The sequence below is a fragment of the Bombyx mori genome, chromosome 7 (genome assembly GCF_030269925.1).
Source record: "Bombyx mori chromosome 7, ASM3026992v2".
Classification (NCBI taxonomy): domain Eukaryota; kingdom Metazoa; phylum Arthropoda; class Insecta; order Lepidoptera; family Bombycidae; genus Bombyx; species Bombyx mori.
The window spans coordinates 13,824,216-13,843,938 of NC_085113.1; the positions used below are offsets into that span (position 1 = coordinate 13,824,216).

The 19,723-nt window shown below is 46.0% G+C and overlaps 1 protein-coding gene across 4 annotated transcripts in view; it reads right to left on the bottom strand.

Moving 5' to 3' along the window:
• Positions 1-19,723, bottom strand: part of LOC101738393 (dystrophin) — a 513,865-nt gene that overhangs the window by 471,242 nt on the left and 22,900 nt on the right. For all 4 annotated transcript variants that reach the window (XM_038012113.1, XM_062669471.1, XM_062669469.1 and 1 more), the window contains 9 exons: positions 13,575-13,636; positions 5,205-5,297; positions 4,454-4,592; positions 3,452-3,573; positions 3,179-3,377; positions 2,894-3,033; positions 2,218-2,815; positions 1,958-2,136; positions 4-237 (listed from right to left, as the gene is read on the bottom strand). In XM_038012113.1, the coding sequence (XP_037868041.1) occupies positions 4-237; positions 1,958-2,136; positions 2,218-2,815; positions 2,894-3,033; positions 3,179-3,377; positions 3,452-3,573; positions 4,454-4,592; positions 5,205-5,297; positions 13,575-13,636 (1,766 nt within the window). The remainder of the gene's footprint in view (positions 1-3; positions 238-1,957; positions 2,137-2,217; positions 2,816-2,893; positions 3,034-3,178; positions 3,378-3,451; positions 3,574-4,453; positions 4,593-5,204; positions 5,298-13,574; positions 13,637-19,723) is intronic.

Here is a 19,723-nt window from a genome sequence, read left to right on the forward strand (position 1 = left end):
CACCCGGCGCGCCTGCACGTGCAGGATGTCGCTGAGCGCGTCCAGGCGGTCGTGCAGCGCCTCCACGCGCGCCAGCAGCGCCGCGTCCCGCCCCGCCGCGCCCCGCCCCGCCGCCGCCAGCCGCGCGGCCAGCTCCGCCGCGCCGCGCCCCGCCGCCGCCAGCCCGCGCCGCACCGCGCGCAGCTCCGACACGCGGGACAAGGCCGACCCTATCTCGCAGGCGGGGTTCGCCTCCATCTCGAATAACAAATAATAATAAATAAATAATTCAGAATAAATCACACACAGCAGCTATCTAGCCTCAAACTAGAATTCCTAGTACTATGGGAACCAGACTGATATTCGTTTAAATTATAGCACTTGTATGTACATCAATTAAAAATGAATATTGTGTTGAAGCGTCCAGAATTTAATATTTCAGTGAAATCAATTGAGGACAGTAACGGCCTGGCCACGGGGATCGGCGGTGCGAACAGCGAAGCGGTGGACGAGGCGCCCATTCGTGCAGCACCGTTTGCAGGCCACGGGTACTCACGTTCGCCGCCGCGACTAGTAAGGATGTCCGACAGCGAAATGTCTATATCGAAATTATCTCAATATTGCTTACAAATTAATAGCTTTTTGGTTCAGGACCTATTATTTGGAAAATATTGTGAAGTACATGATTTGAATAAGAATCGGAGTATACCTAAAGATGGAGAATTCCACAAGAAGTACGAGAAATACTTTGGGTGGCTAGACTTCCAAATAGCTGGTCTAGCTAGTATTTTAGCAATTTGTTTTTTATTGCTTAGATGGGTGGACGAGCTCACAGCCCACCTTGTGTTAAGTGGTTACTGGAGCCCATAGACATCCACAACGTAAATGCGCCACCCACCTTGAGATATAAGCTCTAAGGTCTCAGTATAGTTACAACGGCTGCCCCACCCTTCAAACCGAAACGCATTACTGCTTCACGGCAGAAATAAGCAGGGTGGTAGTACCCACCCGTGTGGACTCACAAGAGGTCCTACCACCAGTAATTACGCAAATTATAATTTTGAGGATTTCATTTTGATTACACGATGTTATTCCTTCACCGTGGAAATCAATCGTGAACATTTATTTGGTGAGTACGTATTTCATTACAAAAATTGGTACCCGCCTGATATTCGAACACCGGTGCATCGCTCAACACGATTGCACCGGACGTCCGTTAGGCCACGACGACTTTAAAAATATAAAATAAATAAAAAATATAAAAATTTCGGCGTTAATTTTTCGCGGCGAAAACAACTAAACTCATTTAATCACTGCACTATTCGCCGCGACTACCGCTCGACTCCGTGGCTCGCGCCGTCCGTATTCATGCATTTGTTTTGCTCGCCCGCCGCATCGCGCGATTCGCTCGGTACATTTCGCCGGTCGCTTCGCCGGTCGCCGGTGCGCGTGGCTTGTTAGGTACATTTCTATGCGCTTATTTTAGTCGCTAGACGCTTCGCCGTTCGCACCGCGCGAATATTCGTATCGGCGAATGTCCCGTGGCCAGGCTGTAAGTCGGAGCGTGCCGCTGTGTCGGTGCGGCGCTGTCAGCTGACAGCTGTCGTATTGTCACACCGGTGTCTCGGGGCTTTGCTGCGTCACCAACTTAATCACAGTGGATCTGTCCTGCGCGCCATTATTGGAATGTATAATTCCTTTCAGTAGGTACTGAATACTTTTATTTCCGACAGTACATATCAAGTCTAACAATCGTATGACGGCTGTGTCATCTCATTTAGAGTTTGTATCGACTAGCGTTGATGTCAATTAGTTTTTGTATATAACTGCGTGTTGTATTAATATTCATTCTCTCGTTCAGTGAATCTAGTGTGACAAGTAGGGAAAAAAATCATTCAGTGTGCGGGCGCGTGCGGCCTCGCCGAACGTTGCATGAGGCACGAGCGCGCGTGTCGCAAGTCAGCCGATAGACATTAACCTCTTTAAGCGTAGATTCGTATTGTTGACATTCGTCGTGTAGGGTCTGGTAGGCCTGCTGCAGCTGCGTCCACTCCTCTTGCATCTGTTCTAGGAGCTGCAGCTGCTGCGTGGTCCACGAGCACGTGTGCGACCAGCGCTCGCTCAGCGCCGTCAGCTGATCTTCGATTTCGGTGACCTCTGTAAACGTTTTATAAGCCCGGTAATGTGATGACCTTTAGCTTTGAAGATTTCAATATTATATGATATTTATAATGTAACCGTTTTCAGCGGCGGCGTCGTCCTCCACGACCACGACGCAGTCGGCCAGCGCGTCCACGTCGGGCTGGTGCGCGCGCAGGTCGGCGTGCAGCGCCCGCACGGCCGCCAGCCGGCCCGCCAGCGCCGCGCCCGACGACACCGGCGCCGCCAGCCGCGCCTGCCGCTCCTCCGTGTCCGTGAGCCAGCGCCGGAAGCGCTCCAGCTCGCGGCGCTGCGCCCGCATGAGCGCGGCGTGCCCCGCGGCCTGCCGCTGCAGCGCCGCGCCGCGCAGCTGCTCCCAGCGCTGGGCCAGCAGGCGCAGCTGCAGGCGCACCTCGGCGGCCTCCTCGCGGGACAGCGCCGCCTCCAGCACCAGCCGCGCGCCCTGCTCCAGCACGCCGCCCACGCGCGCCTGCTGCTCCGACAGCTCGAGCAGGAAGCGCTCGTGCGAGTGGAAGTGTTCCCGCAGCGCCGGCAGCTCGCCCGCCGGCTCCCGCGCCCGCGCCAGCCGCTCCTCGGCCTCCAGCAGCCAGCCCAGCACCTCCTCCAGCGCGGCCGAGTAGCCGCCCAGCTCGGCCGAGCCGGTCGTCGCGCTGGACACCGGCCGGGACGACGCCTTCTGCAAGGACCTTCCTCAGTATGTGTCGTTACTCGGTACGTGCTCGGTACGTGCTCGGTACGTGCGAGTCGAACATACATCAGCGTGCGTGGCGACGGGAGTGCCCGGCTCGGAGTCCGCGAGGTCGGTGAGGTCGGCGCTGGAGTGCGGCAAGGATTGAAACAGACACATCACGTACATCATTATGGACTTCTTGTCCGGGTTCGGCGTGTTCACGTCTGTAACCAAAGCGTTAGTACATATTTATCAGAGCAATGATTAATGTGAGAGTCAGTGAGAGCTGATTCAAATAAATACAATGACAAAAGAGTGATTCTTATTCGCTTATATGAATGTCGACAGAGAGGAGGGGAGGAGTGGTACCCTCTGGGTCGAGCAGGCGGTCGATGCCCAGGTGCTGGTGCGCGAGGCGGAAGGCGAGGTCGAGGCGCGCGGCGGGCGGCAGCGCGAGGGCGGCGCGCCACTCGAACAGCTGGGGGCGCCAGGCGTGCAGCAGCGCGCACAGCGCCAGCCCGTCCGACCAGGACGACGTGAAGTTGCGCACCTCCACGCCGCTGTACTTCTGCAAAACGAGCGGGCGCTGTACTGCTGCTGCCGCGGTCCCGGGACCGCACCGCGCGTCGCCAGCCTACCGACCTGCGTGTGACTGCGGCACCACGCCAGGAGCGTCTTCTCGAGGTTCGTCTGCTGAAGGTCCGTCATCAGCTCCTTGAGGTGGCAGTGAACCTGCCAGTGCAGGATTATACTCCACACCATTCCTGTGACATGAGATTCAATAATTAACGATCCGACACCCTACATGGAGCGCCTGTTGTGCATATTGTTTTGTTTATTTTTGAATGATGTGTTTAAATCCTACTGTCTAGAACAGTTGTGAAAGTTTGTGAAGACGTTTGGGTGTTCGTCACTCAATCACGCCATTAACACAGTTGGACGAATGTTGGTGCATAGATACGTACATACCTATATACGTAGAAAGATAGAACATTTTCTGGATTAACACATAGGATACTGTTTAATCTAGTTATGGAATAATAATAACTTTTATGTTATTTAAATCGGGTTTTAATTTGGCACAATTATTATGATTAATTAGTTCCGGATTTCTCAATGTGGTGTAGAGATCTGTATTGAAATAAATTCTCCCCTTCACTAAGATGTCGGCAACAACAAAGAAAGTAATCCATCAAGATTTTCTGCCGCGGTTTCAAGGTTCAAAGATAATGAAGGCTTTATTTCGAATGTAATTTGGAAGCGGTATATAGGTGTTTTGTAATATCCCTCTAATTCTAAATGTGAAATTATCAGAAAATATTTACAAGTTTGTTACTCCATCAAGCATAATCTATTGAACGGATTTGATTAAAATTTTTATCTTGGAAAAGTAGCTTTTTGCACGGGTGAAGCCGCGGTCAGAAGCTTGTAATAAACAAATAAGATCGATTAAATTTAAACAAAGTCTGAGTGTAGAGAAATAGCGTAATCTCTAACGGCGCCTGAGCTTTTCATTTTATGAAGACATGTTATTATGTAGACGGCGTGACGTTCAGCCCGTGTGCACGTCAGTGTCACCCACAACTGCTATATATGTACGTCGTGCTGCCGCGTGCCGCCGCGTGTCGCCGCGCGCGCGTTTACCCAGTATGAGCTTGGGGCTCCCGTCGACGACGTCGCTGCTGCTGATGTTGACGAGCTTGACGCCGTGCTCGTCGAGCACGCGCAGCGCCGTGTTCACGTTGTTGATGTGGTGCACGCGCATGCGCCCGCGCTCTCGCTTCTGCGCACACCAACACCGAACAGAACAGTTTTAAATCGCAATCCAAACTTTCTTACACTCTTTGCGTACTTGTATCAAAACTAAATGTCAAATAAAAAAATATATTTCGTGTTCCTTTTCCAAAGATATTTTTGTCCTCAAGAGGTCCTTAACTCGTAATACTGAAGAACGTTAATGACAGTCGTGCGCGCATTGTCGTAGTCCTGAGACAAGCCGGGGTATATGAGACAGATACGGCTATTATTTTTCCAACTATGATGTACAACTATCATAGACGAACAGCCTCGAAAAAAAATTTAAAAAGCTAACCGATATTCTATTAAAACTTAAACTTTATGTCTCGAGGTGGATGTCTTTGGCGTCCGATAACAAATTATTGACAAGTAGCCGTGAGCTCGATCACACGTGTGCGGCGCGCCTGGTACAGGCCGGCTAATGTTCAGTAGGGTCCCGCACTCCACCAGGGTGAGCTGAATTCGTGTCGGCCCTCGTTAGCAGTGAATTAAACTATTTTAAGAATAATATTCGTTTGGATGAGAGAGAGACATGAGATACGTTTTTCGTTTATTGTTTCCAATAGCGACTCCCGCACATATCTCACTCTGCACTTACATACTGCTGAGCGGTGAGGATCTCGAGGAGAGACAGTAAGACCTCTCCATCGCGAAGATCTTGGAACAGATCCTCGACCAGGGGCTTGTTGTTCTGAAACATTTAAAGACAAAACGTCATTTAGACTTCATTTTCTAATTTTATTCTAATAACTGTTTTCTCGTAATACTTTGCCTTCATATTTTCCATTGTAACAATCAAACTATAATTAAATATTGACTGCGATTACTTATTACAAAATTAGTACTAGACCAGCAGAGTATATCTATGAAATTATGTATATTCATATCACAGTACCACAATTTCAATATCACGACGACTTCCACGGTGAAGGAATAGCATCGCGCCATGAAATCCTGCCCTGGCTACTAGAAACAAAAATCTCATAGATATCTTATCTTTGAAGTCGTCGTGGTGATCGAATCCCGCAGGCGGGTACCAATTTTTCTACTGAAATACGTACTTAACAAATGTTCACGATTGATTTTCACGGTGAAGGAATAACATCGCGTACTAAAAATCAAACTATGTTGTAACTATACTGAGAACTTAAAACTTATATCTCAAGGTGGGTGGCGCACGTACGTTGTAGATGTCTATTGGCTCCAGTAACCACTTAACACCAGGTGGGCTGTGAGCTCGTTCACCCATCTAAGCAATAAAAAAAAAATAAGTTTACAGGATTTCTACAGGAGGTTCGTGGCAAGGCTAGTTTTTAAACAACATACCCAATATTTGCACTTTGCAACAATATGCGACAATTAGGATCATTGTCCTCAATTAGTGAACATTGTACGTTAAACAGAAATAGACGGGACCGATGTCCATCCACAAAATACATATCGCAACTAGTCAATTAATTGACACGCGTGTTGTGACCCGCCGCACGCCGACGGAACAAACTGACTGTGCCTTCTATGTACTATTGTGTACCCGTGACACAGGCAGCTCTATGGCTAGCAGATCTTGGCTGCAACAGACAACGCAAATATTTCCCAAAGACCCATGCGATGATTCCGAAACAAAAAAGGTCGAGTCGAACTCAATTTTTTTTTCCTACCTAAGCTGATGGTCTAGAGACCATATCAACATAACCTTAACTAGTAGGTGAGCTCACGGGGCTCAAACCTGACGATGTTGCTAACACGAACCCTAGCAAGAGTCGTGCTTCGCAGAATCTACCACCGGATCAGAAGCGCGCCCCACTGAGAAGATCCGAGAGTAACTCAGTGGGATGTGTCTGTGGGTTAATTTACTCGCAGAGACCTTCGTCGCAAACCACGGGTTCGACGAGAACGATGACCGGTGCTTGGGGTACCTAAAAGCATCGCTAGTGGATCGGAAGCATCGATATATCGATGATCGGAAGTATCCGAAATGACGTGTTTTGGGCGACGTCGACATTTGGCCCGCAAGATCGGCTGTGTAGTTTCCGGCTGCCACGATGAGAGGATTCTCATGTCGTGCCGCTTTATCGAAGTGGAACTCAACACGCGACGGAGTATATTCTCGTCTATCTCTCCTCGATATAATATCTATATAGAACGAATTGAAAGAATTCAGCGTAAATTTATAAAGTACCTTTGTTTTAAATTAAATATTGCATATAACTCTAATAATTATGATAACCTTTGTAAAAAACATCATCTACTTCCTCTTTACTTGCGGCGTGAGGTTTCCGACATTATATATTATTTAAAGATCGTTAAAGGTTTGGTGGATTGCCCGGAGCTCTTATCCAAAGTTGACTTCAATGCACAGAGAATATCTTTAAGGCATCGAAATCTAATTTCTTTGCCACTAGCTTCCACTAACTATAGGCAAAACTCATTCTTTTTACGTGTTGGTGGTGACCTCAACAGACTTGGCAGGTTCTTAGATATTGACCCATTTTATTCCTCTATCACAGGACTTAGACGTCAGCTTAGTGCCCGATTTTTCGTGGGCGACGAGGGGGCAGAGGGTGCGGGGCCATGTGCCGGTGACGTGTAGCACAACAGTTTTTAATTAATTTGTGACATTTATACATAAGTGTACATTTAAATTAGTCTGGTGTTTTCCTCCATTCCTTATGTTGTTTCTTGCTTGCTGATTGTTTTTACTTTTTTTTTGTTTCTATGCTTTTGTTTCTCTTGTGTTTTTAATTTGTTTATATTGGTGAGAACCTTTAATTGGCTTTTTGTTTCTATTATTTGTTATATTATTATACTTTGTTAGTTGGCTGTTGGTTCTCCTTGTATTAAATAAATAAATAAATATTCTGGAGAGCACGAGGAACTATTTACGTAGATCTTGTGACATTAAATTTTTGTTTTAAATCACTGCACACGGTCTGGTCGACTCTAGTTCGACCTTGAAATTTTCCTTTCATCGCGACGCAATGCCGAAAGTTTCACTTCTAAAATACATTTATCACTTTTCGTTATTGCTAACTCGGTATGATAACAAAACGAGTTTGTAATAGCTTTAGGACGCACAGGTGCTACGTTAAATCCTTCAGTGCTTAGGCTTAGTTCTCAATGTTTTTTAAATAGGGGCCGTCTTATCAAAAACCACGTGTAATAACCAGTTGTATGCGATTCAAATAAATTTAGGAACCACTGACCCATGCTGTAAAAACGATTCTTACACAACACTCGAACTTTCATTCGTCGATACCATGTTTCCTGTAACAATATCTATTGGTTTCTTCTCTGATCGCAACGAGTTCATTAAACCTGATATTGGCTCGTCTTAGTTTTCCACAACTGTCCAATACATTCACTTGTTATTTTATTGTTATAATTAGAGTTTACGACAAAGGACAACAACAGGTGTGCAGCTCCGACATACAGGACGGTAACCACACACTCACACACGCGTGCGTGCGGGTAATGTCGTCGGCGAAAGCAACAATAACAAAGAAATATGTTTCGTTATTCTGTGTCTCTTTGTTTTTATTACATATCTCACTATCATCTGTAGTATATTTATAATGACGTAGTGAGGGTGTCTTTAAAAATAAATCAGTATGAAACCAACTGGCGTGTGTTTCACTACATGGTGGCAGCGGTGCGTCGTTTTTAACCTTAATACACGTTAAATCGAAGTAACCAACATAAATATGGAACACGCGCGTCCTCCAGCAGAATTATCACTCGATGGCGGTCCGGCTGCACGCTCCGAGGCGTGGCGGCAATGGCGGAAGCTGTTCGAAGTATTTCTTAAAGCGTCTGGAGTGAGCAAAGAGCCTAAAGAAGTTCAGGCTAGTTTGTTGGTGAATCTCATAGGATCGGCCGGTTACGAGGTTTATACGACCTTCACTTTTAACGAAGGTGAAAGTGAGGACGATATCGGCTGTGTTCTGAATAAGTTCGACAAGTACTTTGGAGCAAAACCGAATATCATAGTAAGACGGTATAAGTTCTTCACCCGTGATCAAGAAGATGGCGAAAATATTGACCAATACATAACCGCATTGAGGGTACTCAGTCAGCAATGCGAATTCAGTGAATTACACGAAAGCTTGTTACGTGATCGTATCGTATGCGGTGTCAATAACAACACGGTGAGAGATCGACTTCTTCGCACTGATGATCTTACACTAGTGAAGGCCTTACAACTCTGTCAGGCGGCCGAGATGTCTAAAGAGGACAGTAAATACATTAACTGCGCTGCGGACAGTGTGCAGGTGTCTGCAGTTCAGAACAGAAGCGGTGAACGAAGCGGTCAGCGCGCGAGAGGAGTACGCGGCGCAAGAGTTGGCAGTAACGGCGGGCAGAGAACAGCTCGCAGCGCCTGTCAGCGATGTGGAAACAGCCGGTGTCTAGGCGGTGAACGTTGTCCAGCAGTTAACGCGATGTGTTTTGTGTGCGATCAGAAAGGGCATTTTTCGCGAGTATGTGTGCAAAAGAAAGCGATTCGTAAGGTATTAAATTTGAGTATGGATACTGCGAGCAGTGATAGTGAAGAAAAATGCAAAGAAATGTTCTATGTGAATACGATCGCGGGGAACAATAACATATGTAAGTCGTCTAATGAATGGGTGGAAATTGTAAAATATAAAGGAAAAAATATTATGTTAAAAATAGATACGGGGTCTATGATTAATGTAATGTCTAAAACTGATTTTTTCAATTTGGGTTTATCAATTAACAGCCTTAAGCCCTTTACAAAGCGGGTACATTCCTTTACAGGGAACAGGTTACCTATTATAGGTATTACTGAACATCTGTGTGTTACATTCAATAACAAACGTTATTTTTTGCCATTTGTTGTTGCCAATTTAAACTGTCAGAATGTACTCGGTTTAGAAAGCTGTATTTCTTTGGGATTAATTAGCAACGTTAATGTAATAAATATTGATAAGTACTCAGACTTGTTTCAAGGTCTAGGAAAATTACCTGGTAAATATAGTATTGTAATAAATAAAAACATACAGCCTGTTGTTAGTCCAACGAGAAAAATTCCCTTAGGAATTAAAGGTAAATTGTTGGACGAGTTACGTAGAATGGAAGAGTTAGGTGTGGTTAGAAAGGTCACACACCCGACCGATTGGGTGAATGCAATTGTTTTAATCGCAAAAAAGGACGGTGGCATTCGTGTATGTTTAGACCCCCGTCCGCTGAACCGCGCGGTGCGGCGCGCCCAGTATACGTTGCCGACAGTGTCTGAGCTGGCAGCGCGTCTGCGCGGTGCCACTGTGTTCAGCGTGCTCGACGCGCGCTGTGGGTTCTGGATGGTACAGATAGACGACGCCAGCGCCGATCTGTGCACCTTCGGTACTCCGTTTGGCCGGTATCAATTTTTACGTTTACCGTATGGGATAAACTGTGCGCCTGAAGTGTTTCATGCTAAACTCAGGCAGCATTTGGAAGACTTAGATGGTGTGGAGTCTTTCATCGATGACGTCATAATATGGGGACGCACAAAGGAAGAGCATGATAGGAGGTTGGAGTGCCTTTTACAGCGTGCTAAGGAAGTAGGCATAAAGTTTAATCGCGATAAATGTAAATTCGGTGTACCCGAAATTACTTACCTAGGTCATAAGTTCGATGCGAATGGTATGCGGGCAGATGACTCAAAAGTCAAAGCTATTTTAGAAATGCCTTATCCGAAAGATAGGAAGGCGTTAGAGAGATTTTTAGGCATGGTTAATTATTTAGCTAAATTTATTTCTAATTACTCTGAGAGTGTGAATGTGTTACGGACCTTACTGAAAAAGGAATCCGAGTGGTTCTGGGAATCGCATCATTCCGAAGCTGTGGACAAGCTAAAAATGAAGCTTAGCCGTGCGCCCGTGCTGGCACTGTACAGTGAGAGTGTACCGATAGTAGTGTCGGTGGACGCATCCAGTGTGGCGCTGGGTGCCGTGCTGCTACAGGACGGTCGTCCGGTAGAGTTCGCATCACTCACGCTCACCGACACTCAGACTAGGTATGCACACATAGAAAAAGAAATGCTAGCTATTGTGTTTGGGATTGAGCGGTTCAGGCAGTATATTTACGGTAGGTCCGACGTAACCGTACATACTGATCACAAGCCCCTAGAAGCATTATTCAACAAACCACTAGTTTCGGTTCCAGCTCGGTTGCAGAGGATGATGATGAGAGTGCAAGGGTATGATTTCAAAGTTGTATATACTCCGGGTAAAAATATGTATATTGCAGATACGCTATCTCGGGCTCCTTTGAATGAAATGATGAATGATCGGGTTTCTTCTGAAGTTAACGTGCAGACGTGTTTCATGACAGAAAATATACCGTATAGTAACAAAAAGTTGGAGGTAATTAGAAAAGAAACGGAGACGGACAGTGATTGTCGGTGTTTAATTAAGTACATAAAGCATGGCTGGCCAAAAAATAGACGTGATGTAAATGACAAAATAAAAGTGTTCTGGCCGTATCGCGAGGAACTTCATTATATAGAAGGGATTATTTTCAAGGGGGAACGTGTCTTTATACCCCGTGCTTTACGAGACGACATGTTGTTGAGGGTCCACGAGGGACATTTAGGTATCGAAAAATGCAAACGACGCGCGCGTGAAGTAATGTTTTGGCCCGGACTGTCTGAGGATGTGGAGCGAGAGGTGCGGCGGTGCGCAGCGTGTGCGTTACACGCGCCTCGACCGCGCCGGCAACCGCTTCTACAGCACCCTGTGCCCGCGCTACCCTGGCATAAACTAGCCTCCGACATTTTTGAATATAGAAAGAAAAGCTATATTATCCTAGTCGATTACTTTTCTAACTACGTAGAAGTCGGACAGTTGGCGAATATTAGCTCTAAGCATGTTATTAATTTTTTGAGGGAACAGTTCGCGCGTCACGGCATTCCAGCACAATTAGTGACTGATAATGGTCCAGCGTACAGCTCACGAGAATTTAGAATGTTCATGCATGATTGGGAAGTACATCATGAGACGTCATCGCCGCATTACCCACAGTCGAATGGTAAAAGTGAAAGGACAGTACAGTGTGTGAAAAATCTGCTTAAAAAATGTATAGATTCAGGTCAGGATTTTTATTTGTCTTTGTTGAATTTTAGAACAACACCACGTAATGGATTGGATTCGCCTGCACAAATTCTCATGGGTAGACGTTTAAATACAAAATTACCAACTACTGCAGAGCTATTAAGGGAAAAAGTAGATAATGAAAGGAATTACAAAGCTATAATGATGAACAGAGAGAAAATTAAAAAACATTATGATAGATCGGCTAAATTGTTAAAACCCTTGTTATCGGGTGATAAGGCGACTCTAATTGGTAACGGCGTTAGGAAACCGGTGACAATAGTGGAAGGTACATCGCAACCTCGCTCCTATATTATCGAAGATGACTGCGGCAGTCGTTTTCGGCGTACTCGAAGTCAGTTGGTTGTGCGTACAACAGACCATAAAAAACGTGAAGGAAAGTCACTGAAACAACCGATTGTAAAAATTGAAAATAGCAGGACACCAACTGTGATTACGACAACTGTTCGTAGGCGTCGACAAAAGTCAATAAGTAGTAGGCAACTGGGAACCAGTATTGACAATGAGAGTGACCCACAAGCAAGTGGACAGGTCAGTCCGACACAGAGCACAACCACCGATATTCAGTCTACTCAACTTGACGTCAGTGACGATTACGATAGTCCAGCTAGCTTTAGTGATCAGTTGTGTGCGCGGTCGCCAGCGTCGCCACCCGCGGTTCCTATTACAAGGTCTAAGGAAAGAACTGCACGAATGCTAAAAGAATTCTTTTTCGAGTGTGATTAGTTATATTATGTGCTGTATTATATGATTAGTATAAACAATAGATAATAATGTAAATAAGTAAAGTAAATAAGCTTAAAAAATATTTTTTTTGTACTGTAACTTGTAATTTTTTTTCTTTTTTTTTCTCGTTAAAGGAAGATGTAGTATATTTATAATGACGTAGTGAGGGTGTCTTTAAAAATAAATCAGTATGAAACCAACTGGCGTGTGTTTCACTACATCATCTACAGGAATACTCTGAAGATTGAACAGTACAGTGCTTCATCTGTTACTCGTTAGAGCAGCGCAATTCTAAGTCTCGTTTGAGTGGTTCTTTCACAGTTGCTAACCGAATCGACATCGTTTTGTATTAGCAGTTAGCACCATGAGTGACGACAGCCTAGTTATTTAAAACAGGTCAAGGGAATATGCGGGTGGATAGCCAATACTGTGAATATACAACCCACTTGATGGTGAGTAGTTAGTGTAGTTTATGGACCTGAGCAATGGTAAGAAACAACCAGTCCGCTGTCCACCTCTGAGTACCCTCCTCAACGGGAGGACATGATCATGTCTCACCGGTTAGGAAATACCGCGGAGCCGCGCAAGCCGATTTCAATTTGTTTTTTTTTATTGCTTCAATGAGTGGACGAGCTTCACGGCAGAAATAGGCAGGGCGGTGATACCTACCCGTGCGGACTCACAAAAGATCCTACCACCAATAATTACGCAAATTATAATTTTGCGGGTTTGATTTTTATTAAACGATGTTATTCCTTCACAGTGGATGACTTCGTGAACATTTTGTTAAATAAGTATTTCATTAGAAAAATTGGTGCCCGCCTGCAAGATTCGAACACCGTTTCATCGCTAGATAATAATATGAATGCGCCGGACGTCTTATCCTTTAGGCCACGACGACTTCAAATCGTGCGTGATAATAAATGTTTCGGAAACGTGCTGTCCCAGGCAGTGTGTACGAGCTCTGTAGCTGGTGGCGGCGCGGCGGTGCGGCGCGGCGGTGCGGCGCGGCTGTGCGGCGCGGCTGTGCGGCGCGGCGGCGCGGCGGTGCGGCGGTAGAGACGACGTGACGGGATAATCTCGAACAATTCCTCAGACCTTTAATATGTGTCTATTGTTATCTATTTATTTACCTTAACGAGTTGAGAGTTGATCCATTTCGCAAATGTTTTCTTTTGTACATCTTCACGTTCGTCTGAAACAACAAAATAAACGATCATTTGTGGTCTCCTGACACGAATATTCAGCTCCGGGGACGATTATCCTCACCAGAAATGAGTAGAAGGGAACTGAGCGGTGCCTTGCAAATTATCTAGCCTACAGACCGCCTGCTAGAATAGGAAGACAGGATAATCAATCTACTGGTCGTTGAGCACGCGGCACCAAGAGCAAGGAGCCGTCTTAGATCTAAAGGCTTCTAGCGTCCCATCACGTTTATCGACTAATTAATGTCACGCAATAGTGATTCTGATAACTGAGGTTCAAACGAGGTTTGTGGAGAGTATTCGGCAGTAAGCAGCGGCTGGGCTCTGTCCCTAGTGTTGTTGACGTCCGTGAACAACAGTAACCACTCACCATCATGCGGGCTACACGCCACTCTGTCTACAAATACAGTAAAAAAATTATTTATCATATTTTAACCTCAGAATCAGTTCAGCTGACGTACTCAGCCGTTCATTTACATTCAAAGTAATAGACTTCGGTCTACTAGTACTACTAGTACTACTACTACTACTAGGATTAGTAATAGAATTAGGTTAGTAGTGACGTCGCCACATTACAACACCGATAACGCACATTCCACCGGGTCGGTGTCCGGGCGGACCAGAGCCTCCCAGGCCTTTAGCAACGTTAACATTGCACGCTACACTATTTCTCACTAAGCGCACCCGTTCTTGGTAAGTTTCATCCCTTTTAACATCTCACAGAAATTAAGTTTTTTTTAATTAACCACATTGATTGCTAGCTCCGGAAAACACATGTCCTAAATCGTAGCTGTCAAGAATAAAATCAAAGATTAATGTTTAACTATGATGCCGATTAAGTATTGTCTGCGGTAGCTTCCGACGGGAACTGACTTCATGATCTAAAATAATAATAAGATATAGAAGAGATGTCCCGTTGGTCGCGCTCCGTTGAGCGATTTGCTTCTCGTCTTGCATAATATGATGTGACCTTCAGCCATTGTTGTTATGACGTCATATTTACTATGTTACTTTAGTACTCCAACGTTACATTCAATGTTATTTAGGGATTCCTTCAATTTTCGCGAATGGTAGATACAATTAAAACTTGTGGAAGTTTTTATTTGGTGCATTGCCTAGGTGCTGAACCAGGGTCTAACCAACATCATTGCCGCGTACAATTACTAGAAATAATCCATCTGTATCGCAAGTGACAATGATGTTCAAAATCCCTTCGTTTCTGTGTCTGTTGAGCAACGCAAGACATGGCGATCGCACAGTTCGTGCGGCGCCCGCTGGTCAAGTTCTGTTCACTTGACAAACTAAATCAAATGGACCGATATTGTTTTGATGCTAACGTTGAAAGCTGCTGTGCTAACTCAGCGGTAGATTGAGTATCGTCAGGTTCCACTGTCGCCTTTAACTAGTCGGTGTTGATTTAAATTTTCTGGCGATCATGGTGTTAAGATCGAAATGTTCACGTCAGTAAGTGCTCAAACCAATCACAAGTCGCGCGTTCGTCTGTCAGGTAGTGTTCACTCACTAAAAAATATTTTTGTTTTATTTTATGATTTACATATGTAGTAAAAGGGGACATATAAAAAAGTACATACCTATACATTAGAAATGAATGAAATGAAATTTACATAATTTACAGTGTAGACATGCATTATTTACCTAATGGTTTAATCTACAATTTTCATCACTCTCAAATTAATCAACTTCATCGCATTTCACTTCATATAATTTTTCATATTATAAAATAATATAAATATTGGCTTTAAAGGTCTCGTTACCAGACCATAAAATATGTAAGACAAAAAAACCGGCTAAAGATGGCGTGGAAAGAGCGAAAGTGAACAAATGAAGGAATATGAAACAAAGTTGCTGGAGGTGGCTTCTAGAGTTCTTCCAAAAAGTCCACTGAAATCTCAGTAAATAAACACCAGTATACTGAGACTTTATTCCATCCCATCTCATTTCGATTCATTTAATTTGATCTCAATTGATTACAATCTCAAAGAGATTAGCTTCATCCCATTTATCACATAGAAGAAGAAGAAAATTAAGAAGTGAAAACTTGTTTAAGCCACCATATACCGCTGCTTTAATCCGCATATAATCCGCAAATATCCGCATTTAATAAAATAATTCGCAAATCGGTAGGCTCGCACGTTTGATGTCATGAGCACCACCGTCACCGTCGCGTCGCTGAGAATTGTCGAGTGGTAAAGAGGGGCGGCTGTCAACAGAAACTGAGACCCATGTCCATGAGGAAAACGCGAGACAAGTCAGCGCCAGTCAGTCAAGTGTTCTAATCTCGATACGAGTAATCAGTGTTTCTTCACCTGTGATTCATATCGCTTTTTTTTGTTATCTAGTCCTAGTAGTTAAGCCACAACGACTTCAAAACTTTCTCATGAACTTTAGGTATGAGTTATCAACTTCACTGGAAACATTGAACTTTAGCGCTTCGACTTTGTTGGCGATATGACCAAATACCAAGCATTTGTTTTTTTCTTTTAGAAGTAGAATGCGAGCGTGAAGCGTGTCGTACATAGGAGTCAGCGACTTCGCAGCGCTGCGCCCCCACCAGACGCGCGGGCTGCGTGCGCGGTGCGACACGTACGTACAGTACACAAATGAGTCCATTGATGGAGCAGCCGCTGTCCGCTACTACAAGCACGTGTACTTGTGACTTCCACGGTGAAGGAATAACATCGTGTAATAAAAGTGAAATCCGCAAAATTATAATTTGCGTAATTACTGGTGGTAGGACCTCGTGTGAGTCCGCGCGGGTAGGTACCACCGCCCTGCTTATTTCTGCCGTGAAGGAGTAATGCGTTTCAGTTTGAAGGGTGGGGCAGCCTTTGTAACTATACTTGAGACCTTAGAGCTTATATCTCAAGGTGGGTGGCGCATTTACGTCGTAGATGTCTATGGGCTCCAGAAACCACTTAACACCAGGTGGGCTGTGAGCTCGTCCACACATCTAGGCAATAAAAAAAAAAAGAACGGTCTTACTATTTAATAAGAATATTTTCACTACAATATTCGGTAGTACGTTGCAATTGATACACGTTAATCTGATACTTGTTCTCCGATTGCGTTATATGATACTTGCTGGAAATTTTAAAAGCATTATACATATTAACTGTGAATTCTGAGATCTATAATTGTTTACGATAAGCAATATATCTTCTCTGCGATACATCGGAACGGTTACATGGTCTTTTTTTTTTTTTTTTTCCACAGGAGAAAATCGCCGGATCCCCACCCGCGCGGCAGGTGGGGTATGTGGGAGTTGAACCTCACTAAAACTCCTGCCGCTCACAACCGGCGCCCTACCTCGGACCGGGCCGGAGCCCAGTCGGGGCTATTGAAACGGCGGGACAGGGTTGACGCAGAGCACATTACATCCATCCCACCGTCCCACGGACGCCGGACCGGTGGCCGCCAGCGACACGACCACCGGTTCCCTCGTTCAGCGGGCCGAGAGCCCGCTTTGATGGCGCCGCGTTACACCTTCCCCCAGAGCGGTCGGGGGAACGCGGTCTACCATCACCCGGCTTCCTATTGCGGGTGAGCGTGCAAAGCACGCCACCCCACGTCTGGGTCTCTCCCCGCACAAAACGGGTGGGACCCCTAGCTCTTAGGGGGCCAGGTCACGGATACGACCCCGGTCCCGACCCCCTGCTCGGCGGCGGCGGGTTTCTGCGTAGTGAGGAGAGCTTTCCCTCACTCGCCCCGCCGCCTCCTTCTGCGAGATGGTGCACTCGCAGAAGTCGAGCATAGCCTTCCATGACTCATCGCTGCCAAGCATCGACGCCACGACGCCAGGCAGCGACAAGTCAGATCCTATCTTTGCGACCAGGACACGGCGCTGCACCTCCCACGCGGGGCAGACAGCGAGCGTATGCTCCGCCGTGTCCAGGTCGTGTCCATAATGGTGACACCTCGTCGTCGGCTCAGCCCCTATCCGGCGCAGGTACTTCCCGAAGCATCCGTGCCCGGTCAGCACCTGCACCAGACGAAAGGTGAGACGTCCTTCGCCACGATTCACCCAGTCATCAAAGACCGGGTAAACCGCCTCGACGGTCCGTAGCCCCCACGTGGGGTTGGCCAATCGCCTCGACCACGACTCGAGCACGGACCGCCGAGAATGGGCCTTCCGCGCCCGCAGCTCACTTTCGGGGACACGCGCCACGCCCCGAGCACGAAGCTCGCTGCGCCACCGATAGTCGGCAGCGAGCGACTCCGCCTCCAGCTCCCATGGCGGCGTCCCCGCCAAAACACACGCCGCCTCGAAGGAGACGGTGCGATATCCGCGGATGACCCTGATGGCAACGGTGCGCTGCGGCCGGCGCAGGAACCGAGCCATAGTGGCCCGGTTGCGCGGCTCAGCCCACACAGGTGCACCGTACAGGGCCATCGATCGCACCACCCCCGCGTAGAGACGGCGCACAACCTGATCCGGTCCCCCAATATTCGGGAGCAGCCAGCTCAAAGAACCGGCCGTCCCCATCAATCGGGGGACCAGCTCCGCAAAGTGAGCACGAAAAGCCCACCGGCTGTCCAACACGAGGCCGAGGTACTTCAACTGCACCCCGACCCCTATCCAGACGCCTCCAACCACGATGTGGGTGTCAACGGGTGGCGCCCTCCGCGGCCCGTGAAACCACAGAGCCTCGGATTTATTGAGCGCCACGTCGAGACCCAGCCTCCTTATCCTTCCGACGACGAGGGCCACTCCCGCTGTGGCGAGACAGGCAGACTCCCTATAATCATCCCCCCGGGCCACGAACAACGTGTCGTCCGCGTAACAAATAACGCGGAGGCCCGGGAGGAGGGCGCCCCTCAGCACCCAGTCGTACCCGATATTCCACAAGAGGGGGCCGAGAACCGACCCCTGCGGAACACCACGCACGACCGGAAAACGATGAAGGGTCCCACCGTACCCGGTACATACGACCGACCTGGCCCCCAAATAGGACCCAACCAGCCGGCGGAGGTAGAGGGGTACTCCATGCCTCTCCAGTGCCCCCCCTATCACGGTCCAGGGCAGAGTGTTAAATGCGTTGGCGATGTCAAGAGACACCGCCAGCGCCACCCCACCCCGAGAAACGGCCTCGTCCGAGAGGGGTTACATGGTCTTAATTAAACTTTGGAAACACTCATCAGTATATTTTTAAACAATAATGTCCATAATTAAAGTAAGGATGATTCAAAAATAGCATCATAAGTTAGAATTATAACGAATATCTACACACAGAACAGTACGCAAAATCGCTCTTAAACTAAAAGGCTTATTACATTCGGCTGAATTTAGTCGACTGAATTCAGAAGCTTTAGAAGCTTCTGATTACACTGTTCTAAATTCAGTTACTGAATCAATTGTCAGTTTAAATGCGACGAAGTAAGACGTGTCGTGTGCGTAAGAAGATGGCTCCAGTATTGTCTAGATAACAACAATTTTTTTTTTTTTTTTGTTTTTGTTTTTTGTTTTAATTTCTTTTTTTTTTCAATATCTATAAATGGATTCAATTTCGTTTGACCTAATATTAAACCTTGTGACACCGTTTACTCAAAAGCAGGATATTATCCTACGATAGTCTATTATATATCTATTATATAACTATTACATATCTAATCCTACGATAGTATAAGTTTTAACATTAAGATTTCTTGCAACAGGAAATTCGTATCAAGATTTAAAGGGGATTGCCCACTCTCCATAGTGTGCTAGGCCCAAGATGGACATCAAATATTACTATAAAAATGTACTGATTCAAATTCTTAAATGTATTGGATATCTAAAAAATATATTGAAATTGACGCCACTATTATAAAAAATATAATAAAAATAAAAACTCGTTTTGAGGTTAATTTTCTATATAAATAAGTGTCGGATTGTTGTACTTCAAGAACTTTTCTTTTCTTAATGTTTAAGATGTTCCTAATGTATTTTTATCCAATAGGGTATAAAAACACACTTAATTCTTTAAATATCTATATTTTCTTCATCTTCATACACAATTAGTATCATCTAAAAATAGCAAAGGAGAGCATATACACGGTTTTAAATCTCGGTCAGGGTA